At 41.3% G+C, this 19,431-nt stretch overlaps 1 protein-coding gene across 1 annotated transcript in view; it reads left to right on the top strand.

Moving 5' to 3' along the window:
* LOC143881307 (uncharacterized) overlaps nt 1–19,431 on the top strand; it is a 41,511-nt gene that overhangs the window by 2,133 nt on the left and 19,947 nt on the right. The window contains exon 4 of the mRNA XM_077384298.1: nt 7,709–7,782. Within this exon, the coding sequence (XP_077240413.1) occupies nt 7,709–7,782 (74 nt within the window). The remainder of the gene's footprint in view (nt 1–7,708; nt 7,783–19,431) is intronic.

Raw genomic sequence — 19,431 nt, 5'->3', positions numbered from 1 at the left:
CCAAATTGACGTGAGAGTTGGGCAAAAGTTGAACTTTATCAAGGACAAGCTCAGGAGATAGTCATGCGAGGAAAAAAATCATCACTAGTAAAAAAAAGGCGGACATCCTCAGGCAGGTTCATGAGTTGGATGGCAAAGAAGATGAGGGTCCCTTTTTTGAAGGGGATAGGATTTTGAGGGCGAAGTTGAATGAGGATTACAATTGAATGGTGCTTCAAGATGAATTGGTCTGGAAACAAAGATATAGGGTTAATTATCTTAAAGAGGGAGATAATAAATCCGTATATTTTCATGCCATAGCCAATTCGAGAAGAAGAGGTAATAGAATTTAATCGTTGGTGATTAACAATGTTAGATATGAGGACTACTATAGTTCTCTAATAAAAGCTGTATTCTTTCAAGGGCAACACGTTCCCTACTCTGGAGCAGATTGATTTTGATTAGATTGGTCAAGATGGAGATAATCCACTGGAAGCGGCTTTAGCGAGGAAGAGTTAGGGGAAATCCTATTTTTTTCTTTTGAAAGGAGATTAAGCTGATGACTTGGACGGATTTTGTATTCCTTTCTTTTGCGTGTTTGGATACAGTGAAATCAGACTATCTGCCTTGTTTTAGGCCTTTCATGGGGGTGCTGACTTTGGATAAGAGCACGACTTCCATTACTATTATTCCAAAGGATGAGTCAAATCATCTATCGAACTTTATACCCATTAGTCTGATTGGTTGCGTCTAGAAGTTGTTGGCTAAGGGGAGGCTGTGGGATGCCAAATTTAGCAATGGGGTTGCTGGTCTGGCTGTAGGAGGCCGTGGTCTTCGGAATCAAGATCGTGAGTGGTGGCCTGAGGACGGGCGTAGTGGCCAGTGGCAATAGAGGTTGTCAGATTCTCGAAGACGGTGGCAGCGGCTGAGATTCCTCCGGCGGAGATGGTTTTTGTGGAGGAGATGTAGGAGGGACTAGAGATGGTGACCGTGGAGAAGGAGGTGGTCGTCAGCGGTGAGACTTGCCAGAGAAGACCACCGGCCCATTCTTCCCCTGTGATACTGCGCCCGAAAATGATGGCCTGGCGTATGATATGGCTATCATGCATGGTTTTGAGGCGCACAATAGCTACAGGTTCTGGAGTGGGATTTTTGGAAATCAAATTTGCTAGCTGGAATGTGGTGGAGAAGTCTGTGTGGCATGGCGGCTTGACTTGGTGGGGCCCCACCATTATGGCACTATTGTTGGATTCGATAAGTTAGGCTATTGGGTAATGTAATGGGGAAGGGAATGGGTAGCATACAACAAATATTTCTACTATATTTGATTGCCAATGAGGTTATGGATTTCTACTCACATAGTCAGTTCAAAGGGGTGTTGTGTAAGATTGACATGGAGAAGGCTTATTACAGAGTTGAGTGTGGGTTCTTGGACTACTTGAGTTAGATATACAACAAGATAAAAAGAGATCTAGAGAAGCTCAAGGAGGAAGGAAATCATAATGCTCCAGGGCCTCCAACCTGACGCCTCTGCTAGCTAAACTATCCGCTTCCCCATTGGCGGATGTTCTCACATGGCAAAAACAAATCGATGAGGATCCCACAATGTCTTGAATTTCATAAAAATATCTTGCACACCGCCACATACAAACTTGTGGCCCACTCAACCAACAAATTACATTGAGGGAGTCTCCTTCCACCATCAATTTGTCCAAATTTTCATTTGCCATCAATCTTAGGCATTGAAGTACCGCCCGGACCTCTGCCTCATTATAGTCGGCAACCCCTGAAGGACCTTTAACCCCAAGAAATTGTGAGAGCGATCACCTTCAATAAAAGATGATGAGAATTTTTATTAAGCCCCTTAAATATGAGCATTTCACTCCTTTCAAAGAGCCCAAATAACTGCAAGGAAGGAAACATTCCACAAAATTCTTCCCTTTTTTTTCCAAGGTAAACCCTTTCTCACAGATCCGATTCCAAATCGAGGTCACGAATCCAATCGATCTGGCTTTCCTTATCAAATGCAATTAAGTGAAAGCTTGTTGTAGGGAATTTAAGCATCAACAGCCAGATGAAATTTCACAAAGAAAATTAATACTCCAATTTCATCAGCTAACATCGTTAAAACAAGCAGATCTGAACATTCCTGGTCCAATTCATCCGAAATTTCACAAAATTCGCCAAAATGAAGTTAATTTGAAGAGGAAGAGGCTCACTTGCATATCTCGGCAAAGGTAAAAGTAGATTTGGCACACGAACTCACGGACACACATGGAAATTCCGGCAACTTTTTACCTTCAAAACAGTGTAGGATTGAAGAAAAAAAGAATTTTCCTCATCCAAGCTTTGATACCAAATTGACGTAGAGCGCGATTTGCGGAAGCAATTTCTGAAATTCGAATTAGATTTGATTTTTTTTTTTTTTGAATTTTTGGAGAAGATGGCTTGATCCACTCGGGACCGGATCAAGCACGGTATCGTCGACAATGGCCCTTGCATGCAACAAGGGATGAAAAGATGAGTGAAATAGGAGAAAGGCTACAATCAATAGCTTGCAATTTCCGTTTCACAAGAAAGACAAGAAGATACAAAAGAGAATTTTCTCTCTAAATTTCAAATCATGAAGTAGTGTCTAAGATGAGAGACCAAGAAGCTTCATATACTAGCCCATTACAATGTGAAATGACTTAACTACCCCTAGTAAGTAAATGATCACTAAAGACACATGAAAATAAGAAAAATACAAACATGAACCACATGACTAATACTAGTGAAACCAAAATAAACCTACACTAGGGAGACATAGAGGCTGACGTAAAATGCCCAGGGGATGCTCCTGCATCAGCGGCCCAACCAAAAACAACTACTATGAGAGGGGCTTGAATTGACCAAACCCGAGCAACTCTGGAGACAGCAGAATATGACACTAGATGGGAATAAAAAGATTTAACAGAAAACTCACCAGAAGAATTCTAGATCCATACCCTTGTATCTGATCTACCTCTCTTTACATAGTAGCCCTCTAAAGCTTGCAGAAGTCTGGCCACCGTTTGCAGCTCTCTATAAAGAAATTTCTTCTAAAAATCGGCAACCATACCACCCGATCCTCCCTTCTTTTAAAGAAATCCTTTACTATACCTTCCTTGTGAGAAGCCACAGCATACAACTCCGGAAATAAGTCCTTGAAAGGACGGGAATCACACTAGTTATGAAGCTAGAATCTTACCCATTCCCCCGTCCAAACCTTTAACCCGGTTCCGGCCGTAAAGGAATGCAAATATCGCAGGATATCTCGCGACACGGTGATTTCCGGCTTATTGAATTTGTCCTCTGACTTCCTCTGACTCCCAATGTACTCTGAGCACAATGATGGACAAGGCCAAAAGGTAGAGGTTGATTGACAGTTTCAGACTTGGAGCCTTGAGGCTGGAAATATGACATCTCCAATATGCCAACGAAATCCTGGTATTTAATAATTCAAAAGATAGTAAGATAAAGAATTTGAAGGTTATGCTTCGATTCTCTGAGGCGGTTACGGGGCAAATAACCAACTTTAGTAAGTCGATGTTGATGGCTATTCACCTTTCTGAGAAGGGGACCATTTCTCTATTATTTTTGAGTGCAAAGTGGGAAGCCTTCTTGGTGTTGTGGGAAGCCTTCTCGGTGTTAATATGGGTCTTCCGGTATATGGTGGCAAATTTCATCATGCTCTTTGGGATCTTATAATTGAGAAGGTTGAGTAACATCTATCCCTGAGGAATAAAGACTTTTAATATTTGGGAGGCAGGATCACGTTAGTGAAAGCAGTGCTTTCTAATCTCTCTGTATTGCATGTTCTTGTTCAAATGCTCTTTGACCGTCATTAAGCGCATTGAGCAATTGCTTGCTAATCTTTCTCTGTATTGCATGTCCTTATTCTAATGCCCTTTGACTGTCATTAAGCGGATTGAGCAATTGCAAAGGAATTTTCTGTGTGATGGCTTATAGGACAGGAGGAGATTCCATCTGGTTCCTTGGAAAGAGGTTTGCAGTCTGAAGGTTGCTGGGAGAATGCAAAACCAGTTAGCACTCCTTTAGCGGGCTACTTCAAATTGGGTACTTATGCCCATTTACTGATGAGGAACGGGCAGGTATGTTTAACATCCCTTATCCCATTGGTTATCTAATGTATGCCACGGTCTGTACGAGGCCAGACATGGCTCATGCTGTGAGCGTGCTAAGTAGATACTTGGTGAATCCAGTAAAATAGCATTAGAATGCAATGAAGTGGATTTCCAGATGCTTACAGGGCACTTCAAATTTTGGCTTGGTGTATGGCATAGGCAAAATTGAAGAGGGTTGGCAGGCTATGTAGATTCAGACTATGCAGTAGACTTGGATAAGAGGAGATCCACTGCATGCTATGTGTTCGCATTAGCAGGCAGGCCCATATCTTAGAAGGCTTCTCTTCAGTTGATGATTGCATTGTCTATGACAGAGGCAGAGTGCATGGCATCACGTGAGGCTACCAAGGAGGCTATTTCGCTAGCTAGATTTGTCTGTGATAAGGGGCTGAAGCAGAGAGGTATTTTTATAAGGTGATAGTCAAAGTGCCTTACATTTGGAAAAAGAATCAAGTATATAATGCCAGGACGAAACATATAGATGTGAGACATCATAAGATACGGGAATGAGCGGCAGATGGAAGCATCAAATGAAGAAAATAAATATAGATGACAATGCAACGTATATGCTGACAAAGTTACAACAATAAAGTTCAAGCATTGCTTGGATTTGGCTAGTATCAACAGTTGTTGATGATTGCTAAGGCACCCCATGTAGTGAGGTGGGCGCCTCATCTGCACAATGTGCAGAGCTATATTCTAGATAGTACAATTGATCTTCATGTACGAGTAGAATTCAAGCCAGGGTGAAGATTGTTGTGCATATCATGGTTTTAAATTTCAGCCAAAACGTGTCATTTTGGCTGAAGTATTTCGGTTTTGGCCAAGGCTGAAACGAAATTTACATGAAATCGTTTTTTTACAAGATTTCGGCAAACCGAAATTTAAAACCTTAGTGCAGATGTCTTGTATTATGGCATTATATGGCATTATAGAGGACCCTCACAGACTAATGTGCGCGACTCACATGCTGACCGCGCAGCTTGGCCGGCTTGGTAATTTTCTTAATGTAATGGCATTGATATATAAGCCACACATATTAGGGCTACGATTAGTTAGGTTTTCTTTGTGTTTTCTTGGCCAAGAAGAAGAGTAGTTTGTAACCCGAAACCGAAATAGTGACAGCTGTTCTCCCGTGGACGTAGGCACACTGTTGAACCGTGTAAATCTTATGGTCTTTCTTTTGTGATTGCGTTTCTTTACAGCACCTCTTGACATTTTGTTGCACATCGCGTTTGATCCAAGTTGAGAAGGTATTTCTCGGTTTTCTACGTGTGCATATCTGTTTGTTTGTTATTTGTCTATGCACGGTATTGCATGCATTAATGGATGTGAAGACATTGAAGTGTGTACTTCTAATAGGTCTGCATTTTTAGTTTTTGAACCAGATGTGCCCCATGAGTGACATGAGTTGCATTTGAGTACATTTGGTTCAATGCACGCAGGTGTGCTTGCATCATTGGATGCAATATTTTAAGAGGCAGAGGCATGCTCGGCCCTCTTTAAAGGCAAGGGGTAGGCCGTGAGGCATTAGGTGTAAGTCTCATGAACTTCTTGATTTTTTTAATAAAAATTCAGGAAATATCAAAATGAAAATTAAGGGAAATAAAGATTAATTAAAATCTTAGAAAAATGTGTGTAATGTTCCTACTAGGGTTGCAACAGGGTTGGGTTGGGTTGGGGTTTTTCAAAATCCTAGCCCAACCCTGGATCCCATTATCTTAGCCCTGACCCGCCCTGACCCTGAGTCAGGGCCAAAAAACCTCAACCCATTGCCCGCCCTGCAGGGCTCAGCGCAGCCCTGGTTCGCCCTGATTGGGCCGGGCCGGCCCTGATTGACCCTAGTGCAAATACCTGTTATGAGTGCCAAAAATAAAGTAACAACATATCATATAGAACAAAATGACCAATAAACAGAGAAAGGGAACAAAATAAGACAATATGAATTCAACAACATGACGGGTAGCAGGGACAATTAATAATAATAATCTAAAGAAACATCAATCCAAGATAATAGAAAAAATTAGCAACAGGAACATGCACAGATGGTTCAATTCTATAATAGAAAACTTAGGGTCGGGCTGACCCGAGGTATTAACCCTGAACCCGTCCCGACCCTGAATCAGGGCCTAAAAAATGAACCTTGACCCGCCCTCAGGGTTGGAAAATCCAGCCCAAACCCTGTTCGGGGTCAGGGCTGGCAGGGCCAAACTAGCACCCCTAGTTCCTACCATAGAATTAATGTAAAGATTGTTCTCTGCAGTAATTCTCATGAATTTCTTGATTTTTGAAATAAAAAACTCGGAAAATTTTAAATTGAAAATTAAGGGAAATAAAAGATTAAGTAAATCTTAGAAAAATGCGTGTAATGATCAAATTGCTTCGATTTGAATTATTCCGAGGATCACTCCAAGGACGCCTTCGGCATCCATGGGTCACAGACCAACCATAGACCCTGTTCAATAAGTGGAAGACATTAGTTGTCCGTTCTCTGGCTGGGCAATAAGGGTCGGATCCATGGATCTAGAAATTCATTTCGGACAATTGAATCTTTCTCAAACTGTCTTTTTAAGAACTAAAAAGATTTGTGCCAAACAAAATGAATATTGTGATTTTTTTACTAGATCTAATTGACCCCAATTCAGAAGATTGGGCATGTGAATGAATAGGATTTCCCAATATCATGCTAAGAATATCTAGGATTTCCAGAAGAAGATGCCATTCATTTGATGAGAAATGAAAGGAATACCGAAAATTCGAGTGGCTGATATGGCAGGTTCGGGATTGATCCCAGATAATGGATCAGATCACACCGAAAGGTATTTATATTTTGCATGGTCCAATCATTGATCCCAGTTACTACCATAGATCATCAAACAATTTAGAGTAATTAATGTAAAGGTTCTTCTCTTCCCTCACCACTTCTCATGTATATTTCCATGCAAATCTCTCCTTTCTGCCGTATAAGAAGAACAATATACTCATGCATGCCAAATTCCAAACCAATTACATACCTACAAAACAACTCAAAATAGAAAAAGAAAAAGAAAATCGCCATTTCAATAAAAGCAAATTACACAAAGAAAATGGATAAAATCAAATTTTGCCAATGATATGGAAGGTAGCAAGAAAATTTTGTGAGGAGAAGGGGAGCAGAAACCATTGCAGTGTTTGCTTATTCCAAAAAAATGTCACATTAAAATGATAGAACTTGATAGAAGAAATCATCAAGAAGTGTATGATTTCGATGAATGGTTGGTGAATTTTCTGGAAAAAACCATTTGCGAAACCTTTCCCCATAACTCCTCTGGATCTTAAAAGAGAGTGATTTGGTTTGTAAAATAGCTTTAATAGATTGAGTTCATGTACATCTGCTTTTGGGTTGATATGACATGTTAGTTCCTATATTTGCTTTGATTTTGATTATGCAATTCTTTTTCTTTTTTCCTATTTTTCCATTTCGTTGGATTTTATTAGTTCCACTTACTTTCAAAGTTCATAAATGGTGGTTGCATGTTCGTATGGAATTGTCTTGACTTATGTTAATTTTATTCCTTTCACAGGTTAATGCGCTCATGTCGTTCTTGTCCCTTGTCTTCAGTGATAGCTCAATATATTTTAACTCAATTCGGGAAGTGTAAGTATATTGATTATCTAATTTCATTGTCTAGATATTTTAAATTTTTCGATTCAAACTCTGAATGTTTAACTTTGCAAGCAACTCATTCTTTTTACAGTTCAAAAATAAAAATGAAAGAATATTTTATTCTTTTTTATGTTCTTATGATAGATCACTTATCCTTGTGCATGCAAATGGAGAAATTGGGAAATTTTTTTACATTGTGGCGAATGTGAAATTTTAATATCTGATAGGATGAGCCTCGGTAGTTATGACCTGAATGATGCAAGTTTCAGAAAGAGAGAAGAGAAGGAGAGAAAATGAGTTAGTTAGAGGATGACTCCCCCTCACTTATGTATTTATATAAAAGGAGAAGAGTACAAAGACCAAAGTGCTGTTAGGCACATATACACCTTCTAACACTCCCCCTCAAGGTGGAATGTATATATCATACATTCCTAGCTTGTTACAAATATCACTCATCTTCGGCTTACTTAATGGCTTGGTAAACACATTAGCCAGTGCTAATCCACAGATCTAGTAAAAACTGTGCATATCTCGCCCCTTTGGATTATCTGACAGATGAAATGATAGTCCACCTCAATATGGTCCGCTCATGAAAGACCAGATTTGTCGAAATGTGAATCGCAGCCTATTTATCACAATACAATTGAGAAGGAGAGGAGGGAGCGAGCAATCTTTGACAGAAGGGAGCACAACCAGATGAACTCTACGCTCGTGTGTGCCATGGCCCTGTATTCAGCTTATGCTCTGGATTTAATTACGACATCTTGTTTCTTGCTTTGCCATGACACCAAGTTACCTCCAACGAAGGTACAATATCTAGTGGTTGATCTCCTGTTTGCTGGAGATCCTGCCCAATCTGCACATTGAACCCTCTATCTTCTCATGACCATGCCTCTTAAACAATAAGCCTCTCCCTGGAGCACCTTTCAAGTATTAAGCACTGCTGCCTAGTGAGAGGTACGTGGTGAGCTCATTTACTGGCTGACTACCCCTACATCAAATTAGATGTCTAGACGAATGATTGTGATATATATAAGCTTGCCAACCAACCTCATATATCTGTCAGGATCATCTAACAATTCTCCCTCATCTGGAAGAAGTTTTACATTCGGGTCCAGGGGCACAACAGTAGGTTTCACCCCAAGAGAACCTGTCTCATTAAATAAGTCTAATACATACTTTCTTTGTGAGAGAGAAAGGCCACTGCTCGAATAGGCTACCTCAATCCCAAGAAAATACCTCAGGCGACTCAGATCTTTGGTGGAAAGCTTTTTCTGTAAGAAAGCCTTCAACTTCTGTACGCCCACTGAATCACAGTAATGATAATATCATCAACGTATACAATCGAAAGAACATATCCGTCATCAGACTGATGGCTAAAGACCGAGCGATCAACTGCACATTGTTTAATGCCAAACCATATAACAATGTCACTCAATCTCCTAAACCATGCTCTAGGAGATTGCTTTAGGCCATAAAGAGATTTCTGCAAGCGACAAACTGAGTACATCTCTCCCTGAGCAACATACCTAGGAGGTTGCTCCATGTACACCTCCTCAGTGAGGTCACCATGAAGAAAGGCATTCTTCACATCCAGCTGATATAAGGACACCAACCACGATAAGCAGCCAAGGAAATCAATACGCGAACTGAAGGAATTTTGGTGGCGGGCTGTCCCATCGGGCAAATATTTGATGGAGAAAACCCATCGACACCCCACGGGCTGAGCACCCTGAGGAAGAGAGACCAAATCCCAAGTCTGATTAGCCTGAAGGGCACCCATCTCATGGTCCATAGCAGCGCGCCGTCCTGGATGAGCAAGGGCCTCTGCTATAGATTGTGGTAAGGAAACAGAAGACAAAGAAGGCACAAAGCTACGAAAGACAGGAGTGAGATCATCATAGGACACAAAATTAGAAATAAGATGGCCAGTAGAATGTGAACGAGTACGGGAAGCAATAAGAGAGTCTACAGGAACATCAGGAGAGGGAAGAAGAGGTATTTGAGACGGAGGAGCTGATATCTCCGGCTGAGAAGACATTGCCTCGGGCGTAGGGTGGTGGAGATCTGGTCTCAGACACTGTTGATAGACCTTTGTAGGAGCTGGAGGAGCCGAAGTCACTCGCAATGGAGAAGAGCTGGGCTGAAGAGGAGGATTCGACGGCACCTGCAATGGAGAAGAGCTGGACTCAAGAGGCTCAGGGAGAACGGGAAGGGGAAGAGGGACTCAAGAGTCTGGGACAACCCCCTCAATGGGAGAGGGAAAGAAAGATACATACTCGAAGAAGGTGACATCGGTGGAAACAAAGAAGCGGCGCAACCAAGGGTTATAACATTGATAACCCTTTTGGGTACGACAGTACTCCAGAAAGATACGTCTCTCCGCCCGAGGATCCAGTTTGTCAAGGCCAGGAGAGAGGTTGTGGACAAAGCAAACACAACCGTAGACCCGTGGAGTGAGGGGAAAGGGATCATGCTCAGGATGTAAGACGGAAAAAGAGATTTACCTCTAAGGATAGAGGAGGGAAGCCGATTATCTAAGAAACATGAGAGAAGGATGGCATCGCTCCAATAGGCTTTGGGAACCCGCATGTGAAAAAGAAGAGTGCTGGCCATATTAAGCAATGCCATGAGTGGATAAGAAATCATGAAAGCCATTATAGGCAGAAAAGTATTCCTTAGCATTATCGGTGCGCAAACATTTTAGACTGCAATTATATTGGGTAATAATCTCGGCATGGAAAGTACGGAAAGTGGTGAACACCTGAGAATGGTCCATAAGAAGAAAGAGCCAGGTCATACGGGAGAAATTATCAACAAAAATGATGAAATATCTATAACCAAGAAGAGACATAGTCCGGGAGGGACCTAAGACATCAAAATGGACTAGCTCAAATGGACTCGAGACTCGACTAACAACCCTAGAGGGGAAGGACACATGATAGGGGTGCAACTCGGGTCGATTCTTTGGAATTTAGGTTGAGCTTTTACCTTGAAATCGGGTTGGGTTCGGGTTGATTCCTATTCATTTTTAGCAAAAGCTCCACCCGACCTGACCCAAGTTGCACCTCTAACAAATGATGGTGCTTCTCACACTGAAAGGACTGAAGATGACCAGAAAGAACAGAGGACTGCTGAAGTCTTTGAATGGAGGGATGGCCAAGACAGCAATGCCGCTGATATGCGTTGACAGAACTATGCAGCACGACACGGGGGGCTAGAGTCAAGGTGATATAGACCATCCACCTCACGACCCGAATTGATTGTCTTCCCAGTCGATAGATCCTGAAAAACACAATAAGAAGGGAAGAAAGAAATAGAACAAGCCTTTTTTTGATTTGGGTAACAGAAAGTAAATTAAAGGGGGACTTAGGAACACGAAGCACCGAGGAGAAGGTAAGACCAGAGTGAGGAGAAATAATACCAATATCGGAAATGTGTGCAGTGGTCCCATCGGCCAGAGTAACAGTATGAGAGTCTGAATGAAGAGGCTTGAACGAATTAAGGGAAGCAGAATAACTCGTCATATGGTTCGAGGCCCCTGAATCAATAACCCAAAAGGTGGAGTTAGTAAGTACAATGTTGCTGGGTGTCCCAAGTGATGAAAAGGGGCGCTGCCGGAAATGGCGAGGAAGAGTAGAGACGAGGTGGGGCTGCCTGAAATGGGGAAGGGAGGGTAGAGTCGAGATAGGGGCTGCCAGAAATGGAGGTTAGGGGCGATATTGGCGAGGGTGGAAGGTTAGGGTTTGGGTTTAGCGTGGAGGAGGGGGAAGATGAGAGGAGGAAGAAGACGATTCTTCAATGGTGGTCCCTAGGGTACCACAACCCTAGGGCTCTGTTACCATGTTGAAGGAGAGAAGAGATGGAGAGGAAATGAGTGAGTTAGAGAATGACCCCCTCACTTATGTATTTATATATAAGGAGAAGAGTACAAAGACCAAAGTGCCCTTAGGCACATATACACGTTCGCCTCACTTTGGAAGCGAAGAACTGAATTGGATCTTTCAGGAATCCATTATGGGAGATAGTCCCAAGGAAAAACGTCAAAAAGGAAACCGGAAAACACCACTAAACCATCTTCAGAAACGTCGAGGGATAAAACAATTGAGTGGGTTTTAAATAATCATGACTTTCCCTTTCTTTATCCAGGGCATGCGTTGCCCTTGGGTCATTAGATAAAAAAATCATTGGGGTTCCTCTAGCTTCTGACAAAATTGGAGCTAGATGGTCTGGAGGGATTGAACGGTAAAGAATTAAAAGCAAAGGATCGATGGACACTTGGTGGGCTCACCACCCAAAGGAGGGGGGAGACGGGTGAAAAGGCATTTTTGTATGAAGTAGAAGTATTTTTCAAACGATATTGGATGGAAAAGCACCAAGGCTTCTTATTTACATCATTGAAATTGGCGATGTGGAGACGGCGCTTTCCTCGACAATGTCGCTAATCATCAGTTGGTGTGGAGGATTAGAAGTCTGTCAGGATCAAGGTCCGGCCCCACAAATGTTCTGCCTCTTAAGTAAAGAGACTCTTGTCTTACTATCTACGTGCCAATGGAAGTTGAAGGGGTCTTTTGGATTCCGGTCATAATGACTGAGTATTTCAGCTCCATAAATGCTCATCTATCGAAAGAATGGATATCTTATTCCACACGCTATTGTGGGAATAGGGGGGTGGGTCATTGGTCATATTTAGGCGGTGACCTTTATATATAAAAAAAGAGGAGTTTTTGGGATCTTTCAGGAGATTTGAAAGTAGGTAACTCTTGACCCTTCGCCTTCTCCTTGAAAAAGCCAAAATGGAAAACCAAAACGATATTTCCTCCATCCCTTCCTCTTCCTTGTCCGATCTGGCTATTGGGCGAAAAAGGAAGCGGCTCATGGACCTTGAGGAGATGGAGGAGGCTCTTTGTAAGATGAAGGCCATGGCTTATAATGAAGAAATGGCTTCCAGGTTCTCGCCAACCCCTAGGGAGATCATTAAGGACTTCCTTAAGAGGAAATGAAAGCTCTTTAAGGAGGAAGTAAACCGGAGAGCGGAAGCTTTCTTTAATTTAACTGGGACCTATAATGTCAAGGAAACTCATATGCTAATGCATAAACATCCCTTCTTCAACAAATCATTGGCTGATGAGAGGAATCTAAGGTGTCTCCGATGGGAAGCAGACAAGGCGGTGGGAATAAAAAAGCTGGAGGACATGATTGACCGGAAAAAGGCTTCTGAAGGTATGGAACCAAATGCTGAGGATCTTTCTGCTATTGTGTCGGATGAGGAAGTTTTCGCCTTTGAGATTGAGCGTCTCTTGAGGTAACTGGAAAAATGCACGTCTTGAAGGGGAGTCTGATTTCAAGATCTTCATTGGAAGATCGCAAAGTTTTTTTGGGCGAGTTTGTATCAGGGGTAACCAAAGGTTTTGTAAAAATGATGTCGAACTGCCTTTTAGGTATGCGGCAGGATTTGGAAATTCTGGTTCGAACGATGGATGTATAGGGGAATGACAAAGGGAATACTTTTTTGATTTTTCTGTCCTTTTCTACTTTATGGCCCGGGAGTTATCTCCTGGCCCCCATACATTGTAATACAAAGGGGGACTCCTGGCCCCCATACATTGTCATCTTTTAAAAGAAAAACATCAGCATTGCCATCTTGATCTCAATACTTAGATGTTGGAAAATTATTGAAAGTTATTTATGTAATTCTGGAGTTCAAAGGGCGATGGTAGGAGACACTACATTATAGTGTTTATCGTCAATGTCTGATAACTGCGGAGGATGGTAAGAGATACTACATTTTAGTGTTGTCTATCTTCAGGATACGATTAATGCCATGAGGTAAAGAAGCTCTAGAAATAATGATCTTGTTATTATACATGTAATGTAGCTTAAAGGCCCTGTATAAAGTTTGCAAACTTCTTCATGGTTGCGAGGCAAGGAAAATATGATGGGAATCTGAAGCCCCTGAAGGTATACTGGAGAGGATATAGATGGTCCACCTTCAAAGCTCCAATCTTGATATGACATGAGGATGAAGGAGGGCCCGCGTGGGAGATTTAAAGCCTTGGGGACCCCAAGTCCTTTTATATTCAAGTCAAGTGTTAAGGGCTTTTTTTCCCTTTTAATCCACTTAAGTCATATAAGTGAAGAGGACCAATACCTTAAGTTATGAGCTTAGAGGCAAAAAGGACCTTGTGTTGCACTCCTAAAGAGAGAAATGGGGATCCAAAATGTGAAGCTAGGAGCTTCCTTTTAAGTTTAGAAAGTTGACATGATGCTGTTTATTTTTTGAAAAGAGTCCATCAAAGAGATCTAGATTAGGTAGATTTTAATTATTTTCAATTTTCAATAAAAGAATGTTTAGTTTAAGAAGTTTCTTTTCTTTAAGTTCCTATTAAAGCGAGAGATGGGCGTGGGATTTGAATTGTGTCTAAACTATAGGACCAAGGCAGCACACCCAGTTTTGGTTCTCTGTTTGCAATGGATAACCAGAGATACAAAAGGTCCGTGCCTGATGACGAATGGAGAAGGTCCGAAGAGCGCCCCCAATTCGCCCGAGTGCGAACACTTGGTCTCTTATGCCATTTATTATTAACTTTGAAGAGTTTCAAGCGAAAATCATATGAAATGGGAACACGCATCTCCGAGAAAACGTCTATCTAATCATGCATGTCTCCGAGATGAAAATAAGCACACACAAAAGAACCGAAATAAATGTCACCTAATGATAACTAGGTTATGAGTGACATGCTAATAGGTATCTAAGTTCTTGTGGGCAAACACATGCATGCTACAGCTAAAGGTATAAAGTTCTTGTGGGCAAACACATGCATGCTACAGCTGAATCCCTCACCTTATAACACTACCACTTCATGCCCCCATCGTTCCACAACCAATCCAAGCCTTTACCTATTACCTAGAAACCCTTAACCTCCTGAAACCCATTTTTTGAACCTGTTACCTACTAACCTACCTGCTACTTGAATTAGAAACCTGCAATGAAATGCCTATAGATCAGTCCTTGCCCGACCTGTTAGACCTAAAACCTTCCTTAACTAAACCCTTTCTTTTCATCGACCAAAATAAGCCCAGCAACTTGTCGTGAAATCTATAACATCACCGTGCTATTACATTTCACTTCTTTGAACTGCACAACCTGTAAATTTACCAACAAGTCCTATATACTATTCCTAAATCTTTTAGGGGCTGTTTGGATACGCGGATTTTAGAATCCAGGTTTTAGTTTGAAAATTGTGTAAAAAGGGGCAGAAAACGACGGGCGTCCTTCTTCTCTTGTCCGCCATCTTGGATTTTGAGTAAGAAATACAGGTTTTAGAAATCTCTCCCCCATCCTGAAATTTCTTAAACCTGGAAACAAGTTGATCTCCTACTCTCTTGCTCGACGGAGAGCAGGGCGAGAAATCAGAAAACGATTGATCTCCTACTCTCTTGCTCGACGGAGAGCAGGGCGAGAAATCAGAAAACGATTGATGGTCTCCTTCTCTCTTCTTCCATCCAGAATTTTGAGGAAATCCAAGATTCTAAAATCCGCGTATCCAAACGACCTCTTAATCCTCCAATACCTACGTTGAGCTGACCTCTATAACCTATCCTATTACCTGTAACAGTTTCTTGACACCTGTCAACAAAATTGACACCTGTCAAAAGTATCTTTACACCTGGCTGTGGCCATCCACTTTAACCTGCAATAATTTTCCATACCTTAATTTATTTATTTAGGATTCTATTTTTATGTTTTGATACTCTTTCCATAGCTTGTCCTTCATCAAAAGGACAATATCTCCGTTGATGATGGAATAGTTCTCACTACTTAGATTAGTCCAATACCTTCATTTATCTTTATCTTCACCATCATCTTCATCTTCATGTTCGATATCGTCGTAGAGGTCATAGATTGGTATGGTTTCGTTACAAGACTCTTCCTCCTCAACGTCTTCGTCATCATAAACATTATAAATAGGTCAACTCCCCTCATGCGAGACCTTTTCCTCTTCATAAAAATCATCATCATAAGCATTGTAAAATGGTGAAATTTCATGGGAAAAATCCTTCAACCAACTCAATTTTTCTTATCCTCATACGGAATTTTTGCAATGAAAGTCGTCGTGATAGATGTTTTTCTTGGCAACGTAACTAAAATACTTCCTCTCTCAAATCGTGTTTGTCATCCTCAACAACAACGAATCTTTGTCTTGGTGGCATGATTGAACTCTAAGGCTTAACTCAGGCTCTGATACCAATATGATGCAGTGTAAGATGGTAACCCATAAATTTGATGACAATAATATGATTTGCAAGTTATGAAGACACGAAGAACATAAGAAATGAAGACGAGAAAGCAATATCTATCTCAACTATTATTCAAAATAGAGTGTAAACTCCATACGTATTGCCTAACTCAAGACAAAGCATATCATAATTATCCTCTAAAACCCTTGCGCGTGTTTGATTTATAGTAGTAACACTTACATGGTGACGGGGACCATCCCAAGGTCCAAATTTTAATTTTTAGTTGTCATTTTAGTCTCTTAAGTTATAGTAGGGCCCCTAGTCTCTTCCCATCAAAACCGCTCAAGTTTTTTGAGTTATGAGTGTTTTAAATAGGCCTACACATGTATTACGGGAATTTTAAGCTGGGAGAGAGTTTTTAAGTCGTTAGCGGGTATATTTGTCCAAAAGTGTTAGGTTTTTATTTTAGGATTTTGGAAAGTTCTAGTTCTCTTCATTTTATTACATATTATAAGCCTTGGGGCACTTTTCTTTTAGCTATGATGAGATGGATGATTAAACCGGTGAATGAATAAATATTTGAAGTTTTTTCTCTTGTGTGGATGTGATGTCTACTCCTTGGCAATGTGTGATGCCTTGATCTTCCCTACGGTGCAATGCCTTAGGTTTTCGTTGGTGAGATTTTAACTTTGCAACCTGTCTCTTTCATGTTTATTTTTTTGCCTATAAACCACCTTCTTGGGAACCCCAAACCTCCATTAAGATTCCAAATTCACTTAGGGGGGAGAGAATGCCCCATGTACAAGTGACCTCTAGAAGCTCCCGATTTGGCAAGGCAATCAGGCAAATCGTTGGCACTTTTAGGAATGAGGGAAAAAGAACAATCACCAAGCAGGCATATCTTTTATCGCATCCAGTAGGTTGGCGAGTCTCTGCAGACCGGTGCTATTTCCTTTCACCCACAACCATAGTTGTCAACCCGTGACTCGACTCGTGACTCGATTTCTTAGTTTTATAACTCGTGACTCGACTCGACTCGACTTGTGACTCGACTCGACTCGGCTCGTGACTCGTAAGAGTTTTTGACAAGAAGATAAATTTAGTTGAAAAAAAAAAAATTATATATCAAAGGACGAAGCATGTAAAAAATTTAACCCATTAGCACCTAATTAATGCACTAAGCCAAAAATATAAATAACTATATGTTTATAACTTGCATCACAAAAATAATTAAGTTCTAGTTGGAACTTCATCATGGGTGAAAACCGTTCTTTGCTTTAGATTTTTATCCGCCCGTGATTTATGGTATGTTTGGAAGGAAATTTGTGGTGGTTCAGGCTAAGAACCCAAGATTGTCCAAGGCTGGGAGCGGCACATGATTTTTTGAAGCTAAACTTTAAGGGGTCTAGCATGGGGAATCTTGGCCTTGCTGGAACTGGGGGAGTCTTGAGCGATGAATTTGGCGCTATGAAATGGGCTTTTACGGGTCCCAATGGAGTCGTTGTCACTAATGAAGCTGAAATGCGTGCTATCTACCAAGGAATAAGGTATCTTGAGAATAAAGATTTGAATAAGGTAGTGGTAGAAGGAGACTTGCTCAATGTGATAAAGTGGCTTAATGGCTCTCATTCCTTCCCTTGAAGATTTGCCTCTTTCTTTGATGACATCCAAGACAGCGTGGGAGATGCATCGACCCTTGCAGCGGGGCTTGTTGTCTTCCTTTTCTTTTTCTGTCTCTTTATTTGTATAGACCTCCTCGCGCTTTTTTTCGCATTTAATGCAATTGCCATTAAAAAATAATTAAGTTCTAAGTTCCAGCTTCCAAGTTTTCAACCATCAAAACAAGAAAGCCCAGGCCAACGACTCGACTTGACCCGTACCAACCGCCCCTCCATTTGGTTGAAAAAGATAGACAATCCCTTGTAGAGGGCATGGACATCGGTTTTTGTGGAATCAACTATTCAGATAGGTCCAGCAAAAGCGTAGACGATGTCATCCAAAGAGTTACTAAAAATGCCACCAATGCCTCATGCCTGGGTTGCCAAGGGAGCAACCATCGACATTGAGTTTAATGACGTTTCTAGGAGGAGGTTTCCATTTCACTCCCTACCTTTCAAAATTTTGTCCGAATTTCTTATAACGATTTCAGCGAGTAGCCTGAAAATGAATGGTGTTGTAGGGCCCAAGAAACCACAATAAATATTATCTTCCAAACCATCCACCTGAGAGAGATGACGCTCTGCCTTAAAAAAATGTGAGAATTCCTCTCATTCTAAATAATCCATGTAACCGCAAAAGGTGTGAGATGCCATAGCAAACGAGTGAATCAAAACCCATTATTCTCGAACTCCACAATAACTCTCAAATTGAATTGGAGAAAACCCAATCAACCCCCTACCATTTGAAAACTTGACCCCAAATATATGAAGATGATTTGCAATAGATGAAGAGGCGCGAAGATGAATCCTCATCTGAATCACACATATAACATTTGATGCAGGTGCATCGATACCATTCGAAGACCGAGTGACTGGCATAATCTCAGGCTTGATCATCAATCTGTGACATCTTGTGGTTGATCCGACGGCTATGAAGCACAGGTGCGGGTGCGGGGTGCAGGTGTGACACGACACGGGTACGCGGGTACGTGATTTTCCAAAAAACTTGGGTGCGGGTGCGTTGAATATAATAATATTTTTTATTAAATTTTTTTTAAAAAAAATAGGAAAGCAATCAAATAACAATTACATCACCATTCACCAAAATGGAAAATTCTAATATTACTCTTCATTTCATACGTGATTAAGTTCATCATTAAAACACCAAAATAACATAAAGCACCAAAATAACATAAAGCATCAATGCATCATCAATCCTAGAAGTCAGTCGCTTTAGGCTTCAGCTCCAATATCGACAACATCGTCCTCTACGTCGTCGGTAAAAACAATGGACTCCAACTCCGGCTCATCCAAAGAAAGACTAGCAACTTCAAGTACCCCTACATCCTCGAAGGAATCAAATGTATCTCCACCTATGTCCCACATCTTTGTCTCTCCTTGCTTATATTGTGGAGTTTGTCTTGAGAGAAGCCGAAGATTGCTATGAACGAAAACCAAATCTTCAGCTCGTTGTGGAGTCATCTTGTTCCTCTTGAGAGAATGCACAAAAGAGTAAGTGCTCCAATTCCTCTCGGCACAAGATGACGATGAATGTTGCATTAGAATCTTCAAAGCTATGCTTTGAAGCATAGGGGCACATGTACCATGGATGGCCCACCACTCATGAGGCTTGATAGTGAACCGTTCATTGATGGAATCAACATCATTGAATAATCCGGACTTCATGGAGAATTGCGCGAACTCCACATTAGCTCTTGTGCGGTCCGAGGAATTGTTGAAG

The sequence above is a fragment of the Tasmannia lanceolata genome, unplaced genomic scaffold (assembly GCF_043159265.1).
Source record: "Tasmannia lanceolata isolate RefF3 unplaced genomic scaffold, GAP_Taslan_0.1 ptg000007l, whole genome shotgun sequence".
Classification (NCBI taxonomy): Eukaryota; Viridiplantae; Streptophyta; class Magnoliopsida; order Canellales; family Winteraceae; genus Tasmannia; species Tasmannia lanceolata.
This window is presented reverse-complemented; position numbering and strand designations above follow the sequence as displayed.